General features: G+C 44.0%; 1 protein-coding gene across 1 annotated transcript in view; it reads left to right on the forward strand.

Annotated features, from left to right (window-relative positions):
• Nucleotides 1–10,564, forward strand: part of LOC147639857 (histone deacetylase complex subunit SAP18-like) — a 93,061-nt gene extending 82,497 nt beyond the window's left edge. The window contains exons 2-6 of the mRNA XM_086774725.1: nucleotides 9,456–9,488; nucleotides 9,575–9,685; nucleotides 9,785–9,880; nucleotides 9,968–10,042; nucleotides 10,152–10,564. Of these exons, the coding sequence (XP_086630851.1) occupies nucleotides 9,456–9,488; nucleotides 9,575–9,685; nucleotides 9,785–9,880; nucleotides 9,968–10,042; nucleotides 10,152–10,184 (348 nt within the window). The 3' untranslated portion in view covers nucleotides 10,185–10,564. The remainder of the gene's footprint in view (nucleotides 1–9,455; nucleotides 9,489–9,574; nucleotides 9,686–9,784; nucleotides 9,881–9,967; nucleotides 10,043–10,151) is intronic.
• The last annotated feature ends 514 nt before the right edge of the window (nucleotides 10,565–11,078 follow it).

Consider the following 11,078-nt stretch of genomic DNA (forward strand, 5'->3'; position numbering starts at 1 on the left):
GTCCAAGAGATAGTGATAGAGAGAGGGGGGAGAGAGAGATGGGAATAGGACACCACACTGAGCGGGGAACAGGCCCCGCCTCCTTTCAGGAATTTATTCAGGAACAATCCACGAGCACGTTGGCCAGGATCAATACAATCAATGAATACAAAACAAACAGATATGTCGATTTAGGATATCCAAGTTGATGTTGATGTCTAGGCACGAGATCCAAGTCGAAGTCCAAGTCGAAGTCCATATCCAAGTCCAAGTCCAAGTCCAAGAATCACTCGCTCATCCCATGAGTAATCTCCACAACTCCTACAGCCTTGTCGATGAAGAAAACCATGGAAAAGCTCTTTCTGGCAAGAAAATTGATATAGAACTTATTTTAATTGTTTTTGGGTGAGAAAAACCTCCAAAAAGCAAATTTTAGGGTTTTTGGAGCAGTTTTAGGGCTTCTGAAATCTTTAGGGTTTGTGAAATTTTCTGTCCGCACAGCTTCGTACGGTGGCACGGATCTGTACAATCGTACAGACAAATGATGACGTGGTACTGCAGTTGATGGAGGCACTCTGAATCAGTAGGCAATGATGAAAAACTTCATGATTTGGTTCATAGATGATGATGCAGAAGATGATCTCCATGCTTCAACGAAGATGGCAACGTATTGAAGAGGTTCTTCTTCAACTTGATGCTCAAGAGAGACTCATGCTTCTTTTATACTTGGGAAAGCCTTGCTTTTTGCCAAAAAGTGATGCTTTTGCTTTACTTTTACTTTTTACTTTGCTTTTGGTCTTTTTAATAGTAAAATATTACTCAACTTTAGTCAAAAGTTCTTGTTTTGCTTTTCTAGCTTTAGAGCCTTGCTTTTTGGCCGTGGAGCTGCTTTTTGACAAAGGGGCTTTTAGCTTTTTGGTCCGGCTCAGTCTCCTCTTTCCAATGGTACCCTTTGATTGCGGTCAACCTTGTTTGACTTTTTGCTTTTTCTTGCTTTTTGACTAAGAATGGTGCTTTTTCTTAATCAAACCTTATGGACCCTGTCCCCATGTCTTCTTCCACCTATTTGGGATCCGGGCATGGGTTTCATCATGTGAAACAGAGCTAGGAGGGCAAATAATTACATTCTCTCTCTTATGATGCAATTGTCGTCAACTGCGGACTGCAAGTGTTGCAGGCACATCCATATGTCCCATGTATATCCATGTGTTCCAAGTACATCATGTACACAATACATCCATATGTTTCAAGATACTAGCCCCATCGGGTGAGCTTGTGCATCTGGTCTTTCCCCATACATGTGGTGTCATCTGCTCATCCGGTAACATCTCAATGTATTTTCTTTGACCAATAGCTTTATTCTTGATGGTACTTCTTCATGGCGTGTCACATGTGTTAGATGAAAAAAATGCATACTTACTCTCTGCAAAAACTAGACAGAAGCTAGTCAACAAACAAGTATGCATCATTCGTGTCTATTGGATACTCCAGGTACTGGCTGGGTATTCTAGAGACTAGTGGACTCACATGCCGTTAATCCAAGCGTTGTCCACACATCAAAAACACACAAAGTCAAAGAAATTCAAACATACATCAGGATGCAGTGCACAAGTAATGATTCTCCTATTCATGGATTGTCACGTTTGGTTTCATTGAAACTGTGCCGAGCCATCTGGTTCTCGAGGGAAACCGCTTAGACTCTCGCTCTAGGCCATCTGGTCATCAGGACCACCCGAGAATTCTTGCATAGTCATCTCGGCCATTTGGTCTCATTGACCACCTGACTATAAATCTAATACAGTCATCTAGGTTATCTGGTCGCAATGACCGCCCGATTGTGAAGTCCAATACAATCATTTGGGCCATTTGGTCGCAATGACCGCCCAACTGCGAAATCCAATATATTCATCTAGACCATTTGGTCGCAACGATCGCCCGAGTGCGAAATCCAATACAGTCATCTAGGCCATCTGGTCGCAACGATCGCTTGATTGCGAAATCCGATACAATCATTTGGGCCATCTAGTCGCAATGACCGCCTGACTGCGAAGTCCAATATATCTGTTATTGTTGTCGTCCAATGGGTCATCTGGCATCGTTGCCTCCCATATACAAATCTCGTTTTGGCATTGTTGCCGTCCAATGGGACATTTGGCATCGTTGCCTTCCATATACAAATCTCATTTTGGCATCGTTGCCGTCCAATGGGTCATTTGGCATCGTTGCCTCCCATATACAAATCTCGTTTTGGCATCGTTGTCGTCCAATGGGTCTTCTGACATTGTTGCCTCCCATATACATACAAATCTCGCTCCTTGGGCTATCGGGCATCATTGCCACCCAAACTAGAGCATGTCCAAATAATCATTATATAAGCATAATAATGATCAATTCCAGTCCAATATATATACAATGAAGAAGAGTTACAATTCCTCCCTCTTGAATCTCTCTCGATCGCAAGACGTTGATATACCTGTACTTCAAATACATATGAACCAACCACTTCTTCATAAACTCGAAGTATATCTGGATAGTCCTTGGAAGTACTTCTTTGGCATCCATTTTGCATCCATTTCCAAGAGAAACTTTTTGACCACAACTTCCCTCTCTTTCTCACAGAATGAAGCACAATGGTGCCGTGTCCTCACATGCCCCGGCCCGCCCCCCGGAGCTGTGGCCTCACGCCCCCTTGTGCTGTGCCCTCATGCCCCCCGGCCCCCGCCGTGCTGTGCCCTCACGCACCTCGGCCCGCCCCCCCGGATCCGTGTCCCAGATGGATCCTTCAATACAGGCTCCTTTGGGGGTAACCCTGTACATGGTTTCCTCCAGTGATTTGAAAGGTCGATAACATACACATTTGATCTTCTTGGTTTCCTGAAGAGGTCCATATATCATCATTCCTTGACTTTGGTAATCCAAAGATAAAATCCATAACAATACTCTCCCATAGAACATTCAATGGGTGCAATAATCTTGCTAGCTTTTGTCAATCAAACTTTGACCTTCTGACAAAACATTCTCGAACATAAAGTTCAATGTCCTTTCTCATAGTAGGTCAATAGAAGTAGCTCTCCAAAGCTTGAAGTGTAGTCAAGGTGTCTGTATGTCCCATGTAGGAAGGAGCATGATACTCTTCAATTACTTTGGTCTCAATTCCTTGTCACACATAACCTTGGTTTGCATTATACGAAAATCCTACTTGATGACATACAAAGTCACCAAATTTCTATTCAGTAATCTGTTTCAAAACATCTTTGAAATCCTCTTTGGTAGCATAAGGATCCTTCTGTTAGCAGTCATCTCCTGTCTGTACACTACACATTAGGGCTTCTGTTGTGGGTGTGCCCACCCATTTAGGTGTTTCTCCATTTTTCCCTACTTTTCGTATTTTTTCCCTGTTTTTTTCATGGTTGTGGGGCTGTTATTTGCTGGCTACCTGGAGCTGTACTGGCCGACTTGAGCCTTGTACTTGGCCGACTGTCCCCCTGTTGGCCGACTGCTTGTATGCAGTTGTGAGCTTGTCCAACAGCTAGTCGGCTGCCTTTTTGCTGGCCGACCAGCATGGGGGGGTGGTATAAATACCACTCCTATCCCCACTTCATGTAGTTGTACCGGATCTATTGTATGTAGCAGAGTTTATATAGCTTCTCTCTCTCTCTCTCTTCTGCGTTTGCTCCATAGCTGCATCCAAACTACGTTTGGATGTAAACCAAACGTTCCAAATGTTTGGAAACATAGTGAACGTGCACTTTTGATTTTATAGGTTAAAAAAACGGATGCAAGTCAACGTCATTTTTTTTTCCGCTTTTCCTTACGTGCGTGTGGTAGCCTCTGTGCGGCGCTCAAGTCTTCTCTTGCGGGCATCTCTATGCGGCGCTCAAGTCTCTCTCTCTCTCTCTCTCTCTCTCTCTCTCCCTTCCGCAAAATTGAAACTAAAGGTTGTATAGTATTATTAAGTGCTTTAATGTTCATTGATGAATCTTCAAACTTCATATTTCAAAATTTTATAAGTAAACTATAAATTTTGTATATATATATATATATCGGGGGCAATGCTCACTACGTTTGGAATCTTTTCAGCATGTTTTAAACGTACTAAACATATCGTTCACTACGTTTGGAACCACCTTGGTTTGCTCTTCCACACTCAGTTTTGCGTTTTCAAGCTGGTGGTTCTCTCTTGCGTTTGCTCATCTTCGACGTGGAGTCTTACTGCCCGTGCTCTCAGTTGTATATCCGCTGCGTATTCCGACATGGTATCAGAGCCCCAGGTGGCTTGAAGCTTGGAGACTTTGGAGAGCTTGCGAGACTGTTTCTTGAAGACCTTGGAGCTTGCGGGAGATTTGAAGAGCTTGCGGGACTGCTGGTTTTTTTTTTGGTGCTGATTGGAGATCTCTTGGGCTGTTCGAGACTTGGAGATTGGGTAGAAGGCGGCCATCACCATTGGACAGCCACCTTGCATATTAGTTGTAGCCTCCTCTTCATTTTTTTTCCACCCACCCTCCTCCCTTCACAAGACCAAAGTAACCCCCTCGAGATGGCAGACTTGCTTGAGATGGTTGAGAAACACATGAAGATCCCTACTCTCTCCACGTTCCCAGTGGATCGACAGTTGGACAAGACATGGCATCTGGAAGGTTATATGTATTGGAGTCTTATGACTTGGTTGATTTCATTATTGTTGGTGTTCCATGGTCAGAGTTGGAGGACGGGGAGCTTTTACCCTCTACTCGAAAAGAATGGGAGGCTCAGGCACAGTTATGGGATCGTATCAATGGCCTATTGCACACCACATGTGATTAATCATATAAAACATATGATGCTAGCCAGAGGGATTTGGCAGCATTTGGCTTCTCTATATAACAGGGTATCACCCATGAAGCGGATCTCCTTGGAAGTGCAGATGCGGGTGATGGATCCTGCAAAGTCTTCGACAATGCGGGAGCACATCAACAAGTTGCAAGCTCTTCAGCAGGAGGTTCTTCAGGTTGGGAAGGAGATATCTTCAGAGGACATGGCCATCACTTTGCTGCCTCATCTGATCTCTCAATACTCAGCGTTCTACTCCTCTTTGATCACCAGTGGTGGCAGGCTCAGTACCATCACATGGGAGGAGCTTGTGCCTATGGTCTTGGACTAGGAAGAGCATTTTATGAACCTTCCAAAGGACGGAGGTTCTGAGGCCTTGATTGGCTAGGGGTCACAAGGCCGCAGTAAGGACAAAGGGAAGTCTTCCGAGCAGGAGCTCGACTTGGATCGTGACGCCTTGAAGGCAAAGAGAATCTGTAACAATTGTGGCGAGAAAGGTCGTCATTGGAGAAAGTGTCCTAAGCGGAGCACCGAGCAAGGTATAGATTCCTCAGTAGTAACCGTGAAGACTCCAGCTTTTGTGCACTTGGAGATTATGGACACCGGTGTTTCATCTTCTTCAAGCAAGGAGGCGGTTGGTCTCACCGCTAGGGTGGCTACATTTTTTGCACTTCTTCTCTCCCAACTCCATATCCAAGCTTGCTAGACTCTTTCCCAAGCATCCAAGATTTTTTCCGGGTCATATTCTTCCTCCTACACACTCCCAATGGCTCAAATTCAGCAAAATAGTCCATTTGCTTGCTGTAATTTTTGGTCTTTTGGTTGAAAACTCTAATTTCAGCCAGAACCATAGAGGAAGCTTTCCCAAGGTTCTCTGCACCTTCTTGAAGACTTTTGTCGCATAGGATTGTGACGAATTGAAACTTTTAGCCTTCCAAACGTTTTCATCGCAAAGACTTCCGTTGTTGTCAACTCTACTCGCAATTGGTGAGGTCACATGACCAATTATGGCAACAAGTAGCAAGAGGGAAGGACAGGACTCTGTACTCACATATTTTGTGTAGTGTTCTCTTGTCCTACGTGCTCTCTTGAAGATTGTTTCTACAATGTTTGGGTGGAACAATAGAGAGGAGATGGAAGGGAACATGGACACTTGAGTGGGTAGTGTGAGAAGGCAGCTCCTTGGAGATCTTCATCGACAACGATATTGTTTGCAATACTGTTTTCTTCATATGGAAATTTGGTCAGAAATGCCCGTGATGCCATGTACTTGATTCTCCCAAGATCAATATACATTGAGGGAGGGGTTGGCCGTTCTAGCTCATTGTGTGTCTCTTGTCAATTCAACAAATTACATTTTGTATTGTTCTTGTTGTCCATCAAATCTGAGTGTATTTAAGTGTATCTTGTTGTCCATCAAATCTTAGTGTATTTTTTAACATTGTTCTTGTTGATCTTAGTGTATTGTATTGATTAGCATTGTGTTTAACCAAATATTGCACACCAATCGGTGGAATTGCAATAAAGGATCGGGTGAGGGATTTTAGTTCAGTCCTATACGATGAGGTGAGGGCTTGGTTTGGGAGGAGCAAGGAAGCATGGTATACCCCAATTAACCCAGGTGCAATGAACATAACCCAAATATTTACTTTTCCCAAACCTGAACTTGTGCACTCTTGGAATATAGGTGCGCTACCCTATTCAAGCAGTCAACGCACAAAGGAGGAAAAATTTGGAGGTTGCGTAGGCTCTGATACCAATTGTAGAACACTTGCGCCTATGTGCAAGGGTTTTTCAGAGATAGAAAGAAGATTGCTACGAAATTATACATACAACACACACAAGAGTCCTAAACTACTGCTCTGTATTATGTATAAGAAATAAGCAGCACAAGTGAAATTCAAGTACAAGATGTGGCTGAGAATGAAGATGTCAAATCACAGCCCTATGACCTACTGTACACTCGTGGCTAGCACTTCGCCTATAGAGGAACGACTTTGTGAAGTCCAACACTAAGGAAAGTAGATGACATTGATGATTTGGCCACCCATGTATATATAGGCACCAATGCTCCTAGTCAACCACTAGTAATGCTGTCAGCCAATTGTACCTGATTGCCACATCACCATTGCCATGTCATCATTGCGACGTGTCACCTGCACTGTTTGGCCTTGCCTGTCGGCTGCTATCTGATGTCTGGCTTTGCCGTGCATACTCGAGGTGTGTCACAACTCGAATGATGTAAAAGAATACTATGGCAACCTAAAATATGATTATATGACGATTGTAAACAAGTATTTACAGAGCCCTTATGTGACATGTGTCTACGACCGGTATAATCCTTATGGTGCCCCTATCAATGATTTGTAGGTCTCCAAGATCTTCCAACAATGAGCTTCAAGGTTCTTCAGAGGTCTTAAAAGTCTTCATAATCTTCACATGAGTTCTCCCATCAGCTTGGACAGCTTCCACACGTTTCTCTAGCACATGGGGGAGCCCTTCCAACCCAGGGCATCCTCAAATGTCTCAAAACAGGTGGGTACAACAGCTGGTAGTTCAGCATGGAGATGGTCGTACTGTTGCAAACATTCAAGGTGGGAGTTGATAAAAATGGTCGTACAGTAGCAACGATGATGGGAGAGGTGGAATGTCACCATTTGGCGACCCAAGTGGCTCTCCCCTATTTCGTGCCAAGGTACGGGAGGCCAGGGAGCTTCGTGTTGCCCGTATTGAGGCCAGCACTCGTGTCACCTATGGGATGCTAGGGGCCAAGATGTGGAACCCACTGTTAGGGATCCCAGTTTTAGGATTCCCATTGAGCCAGTTCCGTGGTCAGGAAGACTTGCTATTTATAGGTTTTAGAAACGAGATATCCATTGCATACTGCATGCGCACGCATCTTTGCTTGCTTGACGTGACTTGATTTTGTGTGTCCAGTTCAAGGGAAGGGGATGCCCATTTGTGAACTGTGCGAATGCTTTGTGGCATGTGAACAGGTGGTAAGTATCTTGTTTAATTCTTTAAATATTGGGCAAAGTTTTAGACTTCATTAAAGTCTGCACCGCCCACTGGGTTGTGCCCGTGGCTCAAGAGCCATGTGTGGGTACCCCAAATTTTGGGCACCCCCCTTGATGTGTGGGCACTTAATAGAGGTTCCCTCCATTAATCTAGGTGGGCTATGCCACTTGGCCTAAGAGGATTTGACCCCACTTCACCTCCTCTCCACCAACCTTTCCCACGACTGATCAAAAACGACGCTTCTCTCTGACTAGATTTTTTTTTTGAACATCGTCATTCACAGAAGCCGCCCCACAAGCTGCAGTACTGAACTGCAGTACCCGATTGCTCGATATTGCCGTACACGCTACTACTGTACACTGCTGTTCCTGTTTCCACGGATGCCGTGCTTTCCATACTTGCAGTACATCCTGTACCTACTGCATGTTGCTGTACCTGTATGCAAACCAGCTACTGTGTGCTGCTGTACCTGTTCCTGGATCGTCTGCTGTACTCATACTGTACCTGGCTGCTGTCTACTGCTGTATTGTACATGACCAGTACCTACGGCACCTGCTGCATTGCTGTGTACCTGCTGAACACGACCAGCACCTGACTGCATTGCTGTTTACCTGCTGAACACGACCAGCACCTGTAGTATGTGACTGCACTGCTGAGTACCTGCTGTACTCTACTGAACTTGCTGTGAATTTGTATTTGCTTATTTATTGTACCTCCGTGCCGCATGTTTCTCGCCATGGTCATGTGCATGCATCGACTGCTGCCCTGTTGGATAAGGGGAAGAGGAAGATAAAACTCTAGACCCAGGGGTCCATTGGGTTACCGGGAGTGACAAGACTGGAATGGCTTGAGATCCGAAAGTGGGTGAGCTGCAAGGTGAGGCCAGTGCCATCCTCCTCGTATAGTAGAGTCGCATAGCCCAAGTAGCTAATGCCCCAGTGACGAAACAGAGGGTGGTGGGCTCGGGGGTGAAGAGCGTGATAATCCTCCACTAAAACTGTTGGGCCTGTGGGCAGTCCAAAAGGCAATGTTGCTAAGTCTTCCCAGGGTTGCTTCAGCGTCTGCTCTGTGATGGATGTCCTGTGATAGTGCCATAAGTGAGGCTGCGATGTGCCAGCGGCATAGGGAAGAGAGAAACCTTCAGAGGGGGAAAACTATCCCAGAGCCTGTGCCAGTTAATCAGAGCAGGTGCCGCTGGGGTACCATCTAGAGATACTCCTGCAAGAGAATGTGCTGACCCAAGCGGGCCGAAACTGAAAAAATGGAACGCATATTCATCAAGGATTATGCGAAGGTACTTGACCCAATCATGGATAAGCTTGAAGGGGAAGGAAAAGGTTTCACCTTGGAAGAGAACCTCAGAATATGAGCATCTTTGAGAAGCTTATTCTTGCATTGAAAAAAGTAGAACCCAAATGAACATTTTCTAGTCCAAACTGATTAAGTGATCATGATTCATGGAAACCTTGATTAAGAGTCAACCTAGAGCAACCTTTTGTAGAGTAGTTGAGAAAGCTTCATGAAATAAATTAAATTGATTTCTGGTGTATGAAACTGAACTCTTGGAAAAATGCTTTGAGCTGGAAGCTTTGGTCGAAATTCGAGTTCTGACAGGCATCGTCTTTGTTGATTTGTTTTATTTCTTGCAGACGTGTCCGTTACTCATACGTGTTTTTACCAAGGTAAGTTACAATGTCTTTAAAAAAAAAGGGTGCAATGGTACGTGATTGGTTTTGCTAAGGGGTTACCTCATGGCCGCCTACTGTAGACTGGAGAGCATCATACAATGGATGATTATGCTAACAGAGGCAAGGTGCCTAAAGAGGAAGTGCAAATTTACACTTGGATGGATGCAACTCTGAGAGAATTAACTGATCTGGTGAATTTAAGTCAACAAATAAACTCTTGTGAGTTGTAATTGGTGTTTTGTTGCTTGGTAGATTATTTGCTCTTATTATGGTTTTTGAGCTTCATTTAGGTGAAGGAAGTGGCACCAGAAGCAAGGAGGAGAGATGCGAGGCTATCTTTTGCATTTGTGTATCCTGATCGTCGAGGTCGCAATGTTGTTCGCAATGTAAGTCGATGTGTTTCCTTGTCCAAGGCTCTAACAGAGCACATGCTTTTGTTGATAGGCCTGAGTTATTTTTAAAATTCCTTTCAGGTGGGTATAACACACGCCAATGGAGTGAGGCGAGGGGGTGATGACCATCGCACACTTTTTGAGCTTAGCTTTCAGGTACATGGAGGCCGGATAAAATGATGATTCTTGCCCTTATTTTCCAGAATATCTTAGCTTGTTTAAGCTCTGATGGTTTAGCTTCTAAAGAGTTTGGTTCTTCTTGCAGACAGGAGACTTTTTAGACGTGGCTATACTCTAATGAATGTCAGAGGAGCTAAATATTTAAATTTTTGTTTCATCGAAACGTACCCACCCTAAATATGTATGCTCATGCAAATTCCAGCAGCTTATCAGAAATGGACTTCCTAGACTTATGGTGCTAGTTTTGTCATACCCTCATACCTGTAAGATTGAAGGATAAATTTTTGCTCACTCCTCTAAGGTGTCTTGACACATCTGTTATAGGTGTTTTATGACTCTTATGTCAGCCTTGTCATGTTATTGCTGGCTCTTTTCCAGAGCATACCTGTCTTGCACATGAGCTAAAAAACAGGAGCTTTCGCTTGTTATATGCCATACTTTGCTTGCTTTATGTATTGCCACAGTAACATATATGTGAAACTTAGTCTTTTTATCTGACACATGGGAAATTCATCTATTTGGTAAAAATTATGCCAACAGCTTTTACATTCCTTTAATAGTCTTGCTATGGAAGTGGGACTGTTGCAGTCCTCAATTATGGGTGTCTTAGTGAACAAACTGCAAGGAGGTGCATGCATGATATGATCAAGGCACAGATTGAGAAAAATTCGTCCAATGTTGTTTGAATCTTTGTTGACTTTGATAGCGATTTCCTCTGTCAAGGTTTTGCTTGTTCTCTAATGTTTCTATGAGCAAGGGCGGTGGAGGGAGACCACTCTTGATTTTAGAGATTTTATGGGCTTTTTCCCTAAAAATTGGGTTCCACCAAAGATGTGATAAGGCTCTAAATAAGTATGCTACCGGTTTTCTTGCCACATGTGGCATACCTTGCATGTCCACTCTTAACTTAAATGTCCATGCCATCCCAATACTTGGATGGCAATAATTGTGGATAGCTCTATGAAATAGTGTGATGCTCTATAAGACGCGTGACCTCTTTTTTACCTCAATT

This window comes from Cibotium barometz, chromosome 3 (assembly GCF_041138505.1).
Source record: "Cibotium barometz isolate CiBa-2024 chromosome 3, ASM4113850v1, whole genome shotgun sequence".
NCBI classification, from domain to species: Eukaryota; Viridiplantae; Streptophyta; class Polypodiopsida; order Cyatheales; family Cibotiaceae; genus Cibotium; species Cibotium barometz.